The sequence below is a fragment of the Octodon degus genome, unplaced genomic scaffold, assembly GCF_000260255.1.
Source record: "Octodon degus isolate 3935 unplaced genomic scaffold, OctDeg1.0 scaffold00014, whole genome shotgun sequence".
NCBI lineage: Eukaryota > Metazoa > Chordata > Mammalia > Rodentia > Octodontidae > Octodon > Octodon degus.
In genome coordinates, this window is record NW_004524590.1 from 10,955,446 (window position 1) to 10,970,249 (window position 14,804).

Genomic DNA, 14,804 nt, shown 5'->3' on the forward strand with positions numbered 1-14,804 from the left:
GCTTTGAGTTGTGGGAATCAAACCACAGCAACCTGAGCCTGACTGCTTTGTTGAAGCAGCCACTTAAAGAACTGAGCTAAGGGGCAGGCCCCCAGCAGAGCAATTTGTAAAAAATACTACTGACAATGTTTAATAGTGGGGAAAATATGAAAAGAGAAAAGAACCTACCTTCTCCACGGAGAAAACTAAAAGCAGAAGTTGACATCTGAAAAAGCTGCAGTGCAGGGACACACTGGAGCGGTGCACAGGCGTAGCCGCAAGACCCGCCCGGCTTTCCCACTGCTAGCCACACTTGGGTCTTGCCTGGAGGTGAAGAGCTGCCTTGGTTTTCTTTTAGAGCATGGTTGCCCTCAGATAATGTGCTCACGTTCATTTCTGTGCTACTCTTCTGGAAATTCTTCTGTGATTCAATATATACTGATATATATTCCTGTTACATTTTCCCATCTTCTAGCCCACAGTTCTACACTGCTTTGGGGATGTAGAGGCCCACCTGCCTGCGTTCCTACACAGGCCCCCAGTAGTACCAGGCATAAGCAGCAGCGCTGTGGTCTTAGTCGCCTTTATATCCTACCAGCACATAATTAGTTTTGAATCACTCAGTCATTTAATGACTTCTTCAGGCTGTTGTGACTTTGACTCACTAAAAGCCCTGAAAGGCTCAAAAGATATTTGGAGGAAAGACAGCTTCTTCCACAAGTGATGCTGGGAAAATTGGTTGATCACAGGCAGAAGACTGAATCTAGAACCAAATCTCTCACCGTGCAGTGTAGTAGACTAAAATCAAAATGGATTTTGATTTAAAAAAAAAATCCACATGTTGAAAATGAAACAATCTGGGCTGGTGAGATGGCTCTGTGGTCTAAAGCACCTACTTAGAACAAGCTTAGCAAAGCACAGGGACCGCAGTTCAATCCCCCAGCACCACATGCCAGCCAGTCCCGCCCCCTGGTGGGCTGAGCTGGCCCCCCCACATAAATAAATAAAAGAAAATGAAACAATCTGCTAGAAGATTTAAAATATGTAAAACTCTTGATGTAAGCATGGGCAAAGACTTTCTGAGTAGAATCCCAGTGGATAAGCAGTCACATCAGGAGTCAACAAATTGGAATTGTATCAAACTAAAATGCTTCTGCATGGCAAAACAAACTGTAACTGAAGAGATAATCTACAAAACAGGACATTTAAAAAAATGTATTTGGTTCAGGGTCTCTCTACACAGCATGGACTCATACTAATCCTCCTGTTTCAGCCTCCCCAGTGTTGGGATCACAGGCGTGCACCACTATGTCCAGTCTCGGGGGCCGGTTCGGTGCACCCAGTGGTGGGGCTGGTGCGGCCTTAAATATTGCATGGTTTCTCTTTATAACAAGAGACTTCAAATATAAATGAAGAACACAATCAAAGCTATACAGTAGGAACAGGGAGTTAGGGAGGAGGACTAAGAGATGGCGGAATGGAAGGACAAGGAGGGGAAAGCTATTAGAAAGGAATTAGGATGTGTTAGCACCCACGCCCTTTCTGCAGGAATGTAGTCGTGATGTGCTGCAAACTAATAAAGAAAGAAAAACTGAAGAAAGAAAGCTTGCAAAATTTTATTCAGTAAAGGAATTCTCATACAAACTCATAATGCTTTTTTCTTTCTTTTTCTTTTTCTTTTTCTTTTTGTTCTTTTTGAGACAGGGTCTCACTCTGCAGTGCAGGCTGGCCTTGAGCTCACTTTGTAGCCCAGGCTGGTCTCAAACTCACAACGATGCTCCCACCTCAGCCTCCTGAGTGATGGGAGTACAGGTGTGTACCACTACATTTGGTTTAATAATGCACTTTGAACTGCAGTTTCTACTATTGTCATATTGCCCGGCCAGCTGTTCCATCTAACTTGGGTTTCTACCCCTCTTCTCTAGCCCTTATTTTCTTTTTCTTTTTTCTTTCTTTCTTTTTCTTTTTCTTTTCTTTTCTTTTTTTTGTGGAACCGGGGATTGAACTCAAGCCCTTGCACTTGCCAGGGAAGCGCTTATTCCACTAAGCCATCTCCCCAGCCCTCTAGCCCTTATTTTCATAGGAATTGTGGCTTTAAACTTTTAGTATGTCCATATTTGGGGTCTTAATCTTCCAAGACTGTAATTTTCAGGATTTTAGGCTTTAGGGATTTTGATGTTTTGAGACTTCAACATTTGGGATTATGGCATCTGAAACTGTCTTTCTGGATTAAAACCCACACCACTGTTTCAAATTTCTGGGGCAAAAGGTACTGAGAATGAAATATCCAGAGAGAAAGAAGAAAGGCCCAGAACAATGGGGAAGAGTCCTTGTCCTCTCAGGACAGTATGTTTTGTGTGAGATCAAGGATCGACATCCCTCTGAAGTAGAAAGCCAGAGTGATGTGCTTGCGGGTCACTCAGAAGCGAGGTGTGCGCAGTGTGCACAGGTGTGACCCCAGCCACCCGGGCAGCTTTCTAACAGGAGTGCAGCTCGTCCTGAATGCTGAGCTTCTGCTTCTCCTCGATTCCTATCTGTAACCCACGTGCTTCTCCTGGCCTGTGTAAGTGTCTGTTCCTGGTCTAGACTTAGGAAACTTTGCAGATGCCCAAGAGGCAGCAAAATATATTGATGAGTTTTCATAATATTTTGTAAGTGACAGTTAAATATAAGAGCTTCATTTATGAAATGAGCATTCCTATAAAGACCAGGAAGATTGATTCAAGAGCTGCATCTCAAGTAAAAATGAGATGAGTAACATTCTATATTTTATTTTATTTTTTTATTTTATAGTTTAAATGAATATTATTTTTCCAGGTTAATAGAATTGCAGCTTCTCACTTCAACACATGTCTTTAGTCAGCTTTCTGGTGCTGTGACAAAATATTTTGTCATCAACTTAAAAAGAGGTAAAGTTTATTTTCCTCACAGTTTCGGAGGTCTCAGTTCATGGTTGGTTGGCTTCAGGGTACAACATCAAGGTGGGAGCATGAGGTGGAGGAAGTTTATTCACCTTATAGTCAGTTGAGCACAAGAGAGAGACAGGAAGGGGTGGGGGCCACCAAGTCCTCTTCAGGCCACCAGTGACCGAACTTGTCTCTCCTAGGCTGCACCACTTAAAGGTTCCATCACCTCCCAGTAGTGTTAAGCTAAGGACTAAGCGTTTAATACATGAGCCCACTGTGCAGACCCAAACCTCAGTGACAGGACTGTCGCTGGCTCAGGGCCAGAAGCAAACCCGCAGCCATCGGTGAGACAGTAGCCTGAGCACTTGACCTGAACATTGATCGGAGACCCGTGACGCTAACACTCTGTTTCAGTCAAACGGAAGCACACAGGGGCCTCAGGTTCAGGGTAAAAGGTGGAGCCGGCCACGTGCGTCTTCATCCTCTCACCCGCCCCTCTTTCTATTTTCCTGCCTTCCTCACTGTGCGGGGAGTCCCTTCATTTCCACCTTCTTTCCTGCCTCCATCCCTCCTAAGCTTAAACTCCTCACAGGTTTGAGAGAGTTATACCAGGTTATAGGTGAGACCCAAAGTATCTCCACCCCAGAGGTATCTTTGCTTTAATGGGATGAGGCTAAAAAGTGGATCATCAGTAACAGAAGAACAGAAAATACAGAACAAAGGAGGAACTTCAGGGCCAAGCGGGGGCCCTCCTCATGTGCCTGTCATCTTGCCAGGGAAGGCTGGCGGTCCTCTTTGTGCTGTACCCAAAGCTGCTGTCACAGATACAGCAACACATCCAAGTGGCCCTTTATGCCCTTGAGATTAAAACCTAAAAGATGAAAATAGCAAAAATCTTTCGATGTTCATCTTCTAGTTCAGCATAACACTAGGTGGAAGAAAACCTCTTGGAATGCGACTACCTTTTAATTTGCTATTCTGGAAATCTAACCATGTACTTTCTGTAATTCCTGTTACAGGTACTGTTTTGAGGTGCTATTTAAACAAGCTAACACATTCAGATATGTTGGCTGTAGGCAAATTGAAGACTTCCCCAGGAAGCACAAACTCCAGCTGTGTCACTGTGCTGCCGAGTTTCTGGTCATCAGGTTTAAATGGCCACAGGGACAGAGATTTGAAGATTAACATTCTCCCTCACTGTTAAACACTGACTCATAAGATGCAACAAAAGCCTCTGCATTGGGGCTTACATTTCTTATGCCTGTCCAAACCCCACCCATCTTTCCAACCCAGGTTCTCGTAAGAATTGGGTGCTCCCAAGCCCATGACCACCTCTGTTCCCCTCCCAGGAGCCCTGGAGCCCCTAACGGTCAGCACATGGGGGCCTGGCTGGTCTCCATCACTTGTGATGGGCAATGTAACAGTTGGGATCAGCCCTGTCTGCTCATCTGGGTCAAAAGCCCAGCTCTGTGTGTTCTGAAATCTCTCACAGCACACTGCATGCTTTTAGAAAATAGACTGCCTCAGAGATCAAAGGCAAAGACAAAAGCACAAATGAAAGTACCTTTCAACAACCTCCAGTCTGTCTTCTTCTGGTAAGGCATCCAGAGGGGCAGGGACGTCTACAGGAAGCATGATGGGGTTATAGGAGTCGCAGCTGTGGAGGAATCACAGGTAGTCAAGGGCTGTCACCTTGCAGGCTTTTCCTGAGCACTTTCACTGTCTCATGGGTGACGCCTCTCTGTCTGCCCTCTCCCATGCTGGAATATCACCTGTGTTTCTGGAAAAGGCGAAGGTAGAGGGTGTGAAAAGTCAAGTGAGCCTTGGAGAAAGCTGCCAAGTGCCACAGCAAAATCAGAGGAGGGACTGGGATGTGGCTCCCAGGCAGAGCACATGTCCAACACGCCCAAGGCCCTGCCTTCCCCTGCACTGAAAACAAAAGCAGCTCAGTATGCAGCCCGGGGAGATGGCTCAGTGGAGTAAACACTACCCTGGCAAGTGCAAGAGCCTGAGTTCAATCCCCAGTTCTGCCAAAAGCAAACAAATAAACAAACAAAAAAATTATTTCAGTAGGTAAGATTCTGTTCTTTCCTGGTGTGGGAGAAAAGCTAGTCAGGTGATTTCCTTTTTGTCCTTAATGTTTCCCCACCTTTATACGACTTCTTAGTCACTCTGTCCAATTGCAAACCTTCTTCCCCACTCTCTTAGACATTGTTTGCTATCATAACTTTAGGGTTTGGGGCCAGCCGGATAACTCATTACACTAAAGAGCCTGCTTAGTCAGGTGCAGGGACCAGGGTTCAATCCACTGCGTGCTGTGCTGGCCCCATGCATGCCTGTCATTGAAGAGCTTGGGAGGCTGAAAACAGGAGAATCACTACAAGTGTGATCTGTGTAGTGAGACCCTGTAGGCCCTGTACTGAATACATTAAAAAAAAAAAAAAAACTTTAGGGCTTTATAGAAAGGTTCCTGAGTAATAATTAAGGGCATTAAATGATTAAGATAGAAAAAAAATTGTCATTATTTTAAAAGCTGGCAGCATATTTATTTAAGAATGGTATTGAATCTCTCGGGTAGATGATTGTTCAAAAGGAAAGGGGTGGTGAATGAAGGCAAGATATAGGAAAAGGAATGTTGTGGGACCGTCCTGCTTCAAGGTTGTACATGGTTAGATTTTTTGACTTATGTGTAAACTTAAGAATTATATAATTCTTTATGCCTATTTTTAAAATATATTCTAATTTTTTAAATGTTTTTTCATCATATTCTGTAGGGACTTAAAGTTCAACATATCAATACTTGATGAAAAATACCTGTTCCATGTTATGCCTAAGATGTTTGATATTCAGACAGATAGTGAGGTTAAGCTTAAGCTTAATGCCTAGGTTGTATGGTAATAACAATAAGCTTGTCTTCTGGAGGGTTAACAACCTAAGTTTGCAGACCAAAATTAGAGAAAAAGGAGGGCTGCAAGGAAAGCCAACATTTTGGCCCTAGCTTTCCAAGATCAATTAAGACTCAGGACATATGAGAACTTGTACTGTAACGTCATGTAACTCGGTAGTGTCCCAAATTTTCTGATCAAGGAGATTATGGGGCCAAAGAGAAAAGTGATTGATGATGTAGAGTGTGCCTAAGGAGAGTCACATGGAGAGAAAACATTCTCTCAGGCTTTCACAGAGAGCACATTGGCCAAGCAATGGCCGTGACTCATCCACATGGCTGACACTGACAAAGGATCTACAATCTGAGGTACAGGATCTCAGGATAAATCCTGAGGGGATTTCACTGACCTTATCAGACCCAAAAGCTACAATTCTTATTGCATAGGTCCTGCTTTACCTTGGACTTAACCATCCAGCAGAAAAGTATAAAAACGAAGTATAAGAAGTAAAGTCTTGGTGTTATGTTGAGCTGTAGGGGACTCAGGTCAACAATTTCTGACATTGCCAGTGAAGCAGAAGACCCAATAATATTATGGACTACTGGACTCTTTTAGAATATTTTGCTGAGCTAACACACCTATAATATTCAGATAACAGAACTTAAAAAAAAGGGGATACAGATGAATGTCCATTTTGTATCTGTGTTTTCAAAATGTTTAGGATAGATATGTAGTTACATTCTCTTAATGAATTGAGGATTTGTTCTAATAGTGTTTGTAAATAGGATATCAAATTCGCATCTTGTACAGCAATTAACCACTAGGAAGAATGTATGCAATGTGTTAATTATTGAAACTGTCCTACCAATTTGGAAGGAATTTTTTTTTTTTTTTTTGCCAGGAATTAAATTTTATTTTATTTTATTTTATTTTATTTATTTATTTTTTTTTCCGGAACCAGGGATTGAACACAGGCCCTCATGCTTGCCAGGGAAGCACTTACTCCACTGAGCCATCTCCCCAGCCCCTGCCAGGAATTAAATTTTAGTTGACAACTTTTTTTTTTGCAGAACCGGGGATTGAACCCAGGTCCTTGCGCTTGCCAGGAAAGCGCTTATTCCACTGAGCCATCTTCTCAGCCCCTTGTCCTACCAATTTGGTTTGAAACTGTCTCATTACTATTTGTTTCTCAATAAAATTATGGGGAAAAAAGTGGTATTGAAGCAGGAGGTGGAGAGGAGAAATTCCTGCAGAGGAAAGGTGGATTCTGATGGCTGGACCACTATTGACCCAGAAAAGAGGGTTCCTGAGCTATAGGCTTTTTGGGGGCCCAAGATAAACTCTTTAAAAACCATAGAGAGTGGCCATGTCTAACTAAGCCATCCCTGGGGATGCACATGCTATAGAATATTTTAAATAACTGAAAGTGAACCCAGTCAATTAAAATTAATGAATCTCTTTTACATTGTGGTTTCGACCTCCCACCTCCTGCGTAGGCTTTGGATACTAAGACAGTTCTTCAAACCATAGAAGGACTACCCAACCCTCAACAGAAAGGAGGACACTTTCTCTTGTAAGAGCAGTACCAGTTCAAAGGACTACTCCTGCCCCATAAAAACCACATATAGGCTGACACCTGGCTTCTCCTACGGTATGGGCTCTTTTCATTGGCCTGCTTCCACCTTGAGGCACTAATAAATAAAGGCTTTCATTTCTACCTATGTCTTCCTCAGTTCTCTGGTGTACCAATGGCCTATGGCAGTCACAGCACTTGGAAAAGGTAGAATGAGAACTTGCTGTTTCTAGTCTCAATTCCTTCTTTACAAAGATTTTACAACATTAAGGGCATAAAAACTGATTGTATAACAGCAGAGAGAACAGAAGAAAGCGTACAGTGAATTCACATTTTTAGTAGGTTTGTGGAAGCAATTTTTAAAGGCTTGAAAGAGTTCTGTCTTGTAAAAAGGAGCACAGAGTCACCCATGGAAGGGAGATGACCTGCTTCCAGCTGGGGGGTGAAGGGAAGGTGGAAACAGGAACAGAGAGAAGAGGTTGACTGAAGGGTTCTGTGTGAGTGCACACAGGACTTTGAGGTAAGTCATCCCTGTTTTGTTCTGCACAAAAGTGTATTTGTGACTGGGGAGATAGAGTGGCGGACTAAGCACCTGCCTAGCAAGCACAAGGACCTGAGTTTGATCTCTAGTACTGCATGCTGGGAACCCTGGGCAGGCATGCGCGCAGCGCTGGAATCCCTCATGGTGGCACACACCTGTGATCCAAGTGCCGAGGAGGCTGTGACAGGAGGATCACTATGAGTTTGAGCTGCGCAGTGAGACCCTGTACCAAATAAAAATTTTTAAAAAAGAAAGAAAGAAACAAAAAGTATACTTGCTCCTCCAGTGTGGACATTGCCTGAAAAAACTATGGCACCATGGTTTTTACACAGGGAAAAGAGGATGGGGAAGATGTCTGCAAACTGATACATAGATATTTCCAGGAGCTATTATTATAGACAGCTAAATTAGGTGGAAATGCTATAGGAAGTTGGACAGGGCTAGTCCCTGGAACGCGTCAGTGCTGGAGAGGGGGCACATTACCACTGTGGGTAGAAGCACATTCTACCGGGAAGGCGGGGCCTCCAGAGAAAGATGGAGTGACCACACCTACATACTTATCCCAGGGATAGCCTATATTCTAAATAAGCATCAATGAGCTGAGGGAGGGGCCAATCCCAAGGAAGGTCCTTGTTCTTTCTATGCATACTTGCTATGTGACTTGCTTCCCCCCTGGATCAATATTACCTAAGCTACTGTGCTTGTAATCTTACTGATTGATCATAGATTTCCCCCTCACCTTATAACCGCCTTGTGACTTTGTTCTAGGAAACCTCCCCCTACGTGGAGGGCAAGGCAACCTACTTTCCAGGTCCCCCTTCTATCTTAGGCAGAAGCTACCTTTCTCACAGCAAATATTTCCTATTTTTAACCTCCTTTGCTCCTAGAATTCATTCTACTGTTTTAGGAAACACAAATTCATTGTATTAGATATGCAGTAGGTTGGGAGTTATAATATTTCCTTTATATCATTTGGAGGTTAGGATCTTGGGTATATCATCCCTATATCAATATTACTAAGTAGAAAAAGGAAATTAGGAAGAGCATATATAGAGCTCCAGTTTTTGTATAAGAAACAAGGAAAACATAAGCATATTCTGCTTAGCATTACAAAGAGGAACATGGAAAGGATAAGTTAGAAGGTCAAGCTGGTTTCCTTCCCTGGGAGGAATGAGGGGCAGGGCCTAGCACAGTGGGAGGGAGGGAGGGGAATTTCTCTGAGGCCTTTTGTGTAGATTTGAATTTGGATATCATGTGAATGTTCTACTTCTTTTTTTTTTTTTTTTTTCTTTTTTTGAGACATCCTCTCACTATGTAGTCCGCCTGGACTTGAACTTGTGATCCTCTTGTCTCATCCTCCCAAGTGCTGGGATTACAGGCCCATGCCACCATGCCCAGCAGTGTTCTATACATTGAAAAAAACAAAGCTAAATCAATAAGAGAAATTTAAGAAAACTGCAGCAATTCCACAATCATCACAGAGAGAGAGAAAGAGAAAGAGAAGAAGAGAGAATGAAAGAAAAAGAGAGGGGGCAAGGAATAGGGGAGACAAGAGAAAGAAAGAGAAAAAGGGAAAGAAATGACCTAAGTATTTAACTATGCCTAGATACTCAGAGTCTTGGGTGGAATAAAGACAAGGTGATAAACTGCAAATAAATCTGAGCTCTACCAAATGAGGCTTGCTTATTAATTTTTTTTTTTTTGCAGATGAGACAATTCTTAAACTATTTTATTTTTTTCCTTGAATTTTTTTATTGGTATATTTTATATATACATAGTGATAGCATTCATTGTAGGGGAATTGTACCTTGCTTCAAACAATAGTTTCAAGCATTTTTAAAAAATATTTAAAATTTCTGAATTTAGTTCAACTTATAATACCACATTTCCAAGAAAAATGAACCTTTTGCAAAGGCATTTAAATAAAATCATACCAAGATGCACAAAAATGAAATTGTCCAAAACTTCTTGGAAAGAAAAAAATCATTAAAGCATATACATAAAAATATTAGCTATGGAAGAACAAAATTAAATAGCATCTTATTCCACATTAGAAAGAAAAAAAAAGGACCAAGGGTGTAAGAAACTAGATTAATTAAAGGAGTGAAAGAAAAGATCTGTTCTCTTTGAATTTTACACCTAGCAAACATACCTTTGAAAACTAAAAGTAAGATTTTCTAGTTATACAAACTTGAAATATTTTAATACCTCCAGAAGTAGCATATAGGAAATAGCAAAGAGCATAATTCAAAAGGCAAGAGAAGTTGCAGTATGCTCCTGGATGAACAATAAAGAGCTCTCAATATGATAGTTATGCAGGACTATATAAAAGATATATTAGATGAACCCTTATTTAAAGGTTATCGAAGATTTCTATGAAACAGTATCAATCTTATGTTGGGTTATACACGTATTTTTTTCCATATATGTGTGTGTATGTGTGTATAAAAGACAGGGAAGAAGTAATATAAAGTCAACAGAAAATGGAAATATACTTTTTAAAGTTTCTAATAGTAGAAAATATCATACAATGTCTTTTAAATAAATTATAAGTCAAAGATATAGTATAAATCTTAGAACAAAAATTAAGATTAAGGGGCTGGAGAGATGGCTCAGTGGTCTAAAGCACCTACTTAGAACAAGCTTAGCAAAAGCATCAGGGACCGCGGTTCAATCCCCCAGCACCACATGCCAGCCAGCCCGCCCCCTGGTGGGCTGAGCTGGCCCCTCTCTCTCTCTCTCTCTCTCTCTCTCTCTCTCTCTCTCTCTCAAATAAATAAATAAAATTAAAGAAAAAAAAGATAAAAAAAGATAAAAATTAAGATTAAGCAATATTCAGAAAATTAAATACTAATTAATTAAAAATTAAATGTTTCAAAACAATTGAACTAAGAAAAAGTTTTCATGATAGCAAAGAAGTACTAAGAGTAAAGCATAAGATAAATACTGGATGGCAAGTAAATGACCAGCACTTCTCACAGTTTGAGGATAGGATATCGCACAAAGTTCTAGTGTGTTGTGGACATGCATAATGACCGTGACAGTTACTGGTGGCTAGGCGTCACTTGTGGAACTGAGCTACAGCTATTTCTTTGAAATCCACACTATAGACTCAGGTGGAATCATGACCCATAGGGTGGAAGAGAAGTCCATTTGTAGAGTGTGCCGATGGAAATATTTTGCTGCTGAACAAAGAATAACTGAAAGACTACTATTGTATACCTCTTATTGTCCTGTGTTTAATTGTTTGCCCTATTTGGTGGGTTCTTTCCATTCTCATTCACGGGGCTGTGATCAATTTGCTCCCTCTCTAGAACATCATTTAGTAGTCTGTGTAGGTTTGGCTTTGTCATCATGAAATTCTTTAGTTGTTCTTTGTCATGGAAGTATTTCACTTCTCCATTATACTTGAAAGAGAGTTTTTCAGGGTATATCAGTCTGGGTTGGAATTTGTTTTCTTGCAAGACTTGAAGTACTTTGCTCCATGCTCTTTTTGACTTGATGGTTTGTGAAGAGAAATCTGCTGTTATTCTGATGGGTTTTCCTTTAAATGTGATCTGTTTCTTTTCTTTAGCAGCTTTTAGTATACTGTTCCTATGCTGAATTTCTGAGATCTTGATTATTATATGTCTGGGTGTGGTTTTCATTAGGTTGATGTTATTTGGAGTTCTATATGCTTCAGTTAGGTGAATGTCAGATTGTTGCCCCATATTTGGGAAATTTCCTGCTATTACTTCTGCCTTTATTTATTTATTTATTTAGGCAGAACCAGGGATTGAACTCAGGCCCTTGTGCTTGCCAGGGAAGCACTTATCCTATTGAGCCATCTCCCTGGCCCCAACCCCAACATTTTAAATGTAGATCAAATATATTACTAAATTAACTTCACCTGTTTCTTTATACTTTTTAAAACTTGCATGTACTTTTACTTTTTTTGTTACTTTTACATTTTTAATGGAAATAATTGTACATATTTATGACATATAGCACAATCTTTGGACACATGTACACAATGATCAAGTCATTGATCTTTTCTTTAGGTTTGGAACTAGGAATTTCTTTCTTCTAGTTCTTCATTTTTTTTTTTCCACACTAAGAATTGAGCCCAGAGAATGCTGAGTACTTGTGTGCCCAGCCCTTTTCATTTTTATTTCAAGACATGGTCTCAGTATGTCATTCAGGCTGACCTCAGATTTGCAAATCTCATTCCTCAACCTTCCAAGTAGCTAGGATTACACTACATCAAGCTTATGTCAAGTTTGCCCATATTCTTTTTATATCATTTGTATTGACTCCTTCCTTCTCATTGATGCTTATTAGTCTCACATTGTTCATCTTTACATCGTCTTGCAGGTATTGAATTATTTTTTCCTGCATCCTACTTGTTTTAAAGAGATCTTTTCTTACTTTTTTGCTAGCTGCAATGGTGTCTTTAAGGTCAGAAAGTCTATTTTCACTTTCCCTCAAACAGTTTTGCCAGCTTGTGATTGAGGTTTTAATTTCCTGTATATCAATTTGAACCTGTTTCATACATTCTATTTCTTTTCTAAATTGCTTATTCAGGAGTTCCATCATTTTTATATTCTGCTTTATTTTTTCATCAGTGTATTCTTTAGAAGCACTTAGTACTTCTTTAATTATAGTTATCACTAAATTTTTTAGTTCAGAAATTATTTCTGATCTGATTTCTTCTATACCTTTCTGCAGTTGTTTCTTTACTGCCAACGCTATTATTTCAGAGGTATCTGGCGTGTGGTTTCCAATTTCCTCTATGCTAGTGTCCTCTGCATTTGTACTGTGTGGACTCGGGGCCTGAGACTGCATTTTGTTCCTTCTCTTTGTCATTTTGTATACTACTGTCTTCTGACCTTTGGTGTAGAGCTTAGATAGAGTTATAACCTTAGCACCAGGTCCGGATCTATGAAGTTCAGATTCCAGATCTACGAAGTTCAGATTCCTCCAGGTGGGTGTTGTTTGGATCTGGCTGCTGTGCTCCACTTCTTTCTGCTGCAGCCATTAGAGTTGAACCCTTTGTGTCCCTCTGGCAAGATGTTCTGCTCCTGAATCAGCTGGGTGGGTCTTGCCTCTAGCCTCTTTGCAGGGAGTTCTGCTGAAGGGTTCCTCGCTGGGCCTGCACTCTGGGACGAATGAAGATCCGCGGGCCTTGGGTGGTCTCACTCACGTGCCGGGTCTGGGCTCTGGGTCTATTCAGCATCCCGCGGGAACCGGGTCCTCTCACTCACTCGCCGGGCCTGCGCTCCTGGTCTATTCAGGATCTGGTGGGCCCCGGACGTCTCACTCACTGCCGGGCCTGTGCTCAGGGTCTATCCTTAAACTATTTTAGATGTGTTAGAAATTAATTAGTGGTTTTAGAAGCCAGGGTTCTCACAGAGGGAAGAGGGAAATACAAATATGGACTGTGGAGAGGCAAGCACTAACTGTGTGTAGAGTGGAACTGAAGGGTTTGGTACGGGTCCATGATTTTATATGTACGTGCACATGTGTTTAGAGAAATGTCATAAACTGTGTATACATGTACCCCCTGCTTTGTCTGCTCAGAAGGACAAGATATAAAAGTGTCCCAGTAGCAATGTCCCCGTCTAGCACCATTTTTGTCTGTAATCTCATTCCCTACTAAGAGGGTGCTGGGCCCCAGCATGCCGGGGTTAGCTCTATTTACCAACTTCATAACAAAAAAAAAAATGGGTTTCAATTGAACGTTCTCCCAAACACATGTAGAACACCCTGGGATGAGGGTGTTTCTATTGAGAAGAGGGACTGAGAAGTGGGGAGTCTGACCAACTTCATTGGTTGGGATGACAGGGTGGCAACATAAAGATTTTCGTTTAAAAAATGAATCCAATTTTAAATTCTGAAATCATTGTTCTGTCATCATCATTATTATTGCTGTTGTTAGTGTTAACACATTCTTTTAAAATGAAAATGGTGATTGGGATAGATGAGAGTCAGATTTTTTTTTTTAACCTTAGTATCCTTATTAGACAAAGCAAAACTCTGATAACAAATCACTTCCCAAAATTTTTCTGAGTATTTTAGTTATCCATACAATCTGAAAGTGTAGAAACTACTGGATTAGATAATTTCTTTGGTTGCTGTTCACTGTCAGATTGTGTGGAAGTTCACAGAGATTTGAGAAATTCTCCTACAATTTGCTAAAGAGTAAAGAACTCAACAAGTTGTTTGGATTCTAATAAATACAAACATGAACAAATAAATGGTAAATAGCCATACTGCATGGTTTGATAAGATATAACTACATCTCAGAGTCAAAAGATATGAGAAAATCTGAAGTTACAGGATTTATTCAAGCAAAATTGAAAAAATTTTCTTTTGTCTTTTTGATGAGGTTGGCTAGGGGCTTATTGATTTTATTTAATCTTTCAAAGAACCAAGCTTTTTGCTTTTTTAATTCTTTGAATTGTTTTCTTCGTCTCAATTGAATTAATTTCTACTCTAATCTTTATGATTTCTTCCCGTCTTTGGACTCTGGGTTTGGTTTGCTCTTCCTTTTCTAGTTGTTGAAGGTGCAGCATTAGGGGATAGTGAAGCGGAAGGCCCAATACTATTATGGACTATTGGACTCTTTTAGAATATTTTGCTGAGTTATCACACCTATAATATTCAAATAACGGAATTTAACAAAAAAAGGGAATACAGATGAATGTCCATTTTTGTATCTGTGTATTTAAAATGGTTAGGATAGATATAGAGTTGCATTCTCTTAATGAATAGAGGGATTTGTTCTAATAGTGTTTGTAAATAGGATATCAAGTTGGCATCTTGTACAGCAATTAACCACTAGGAAGAATGTATGCAATGTGCTAATTATTGAAACTGTCCTACCAATTTGGTTTGAAACTGTCTCACTGCTATTTGTTTCTGAATAAAATTATGGAGAA

The 14,804-nt window shown here is 40.5% G+C and overlaps 1 protein-coding gene across 1 annotated transcript in view; it reads right to left on the minus strand.

Annotated features, from left to right (window-relative positions):
- Positions 1-14,804, minus strand: part of Cfap221 (cilia and flagella associated protein 221) — an 85,503-nt gene that overhangs the window by 15,696 nt on the left and 55,003 nt on the right. Inside the window, exon 17 of the mRNA XM_023709684.1 lies at positions 4,450-4,542. Within this exon, the coding sequence (XP_023565452.1) occupies positions 4,450-4,542 (93 nt within the window). The remainder of the gene's footprint in view (positions 1-4,449; positions 4,543-14,804) is intronic.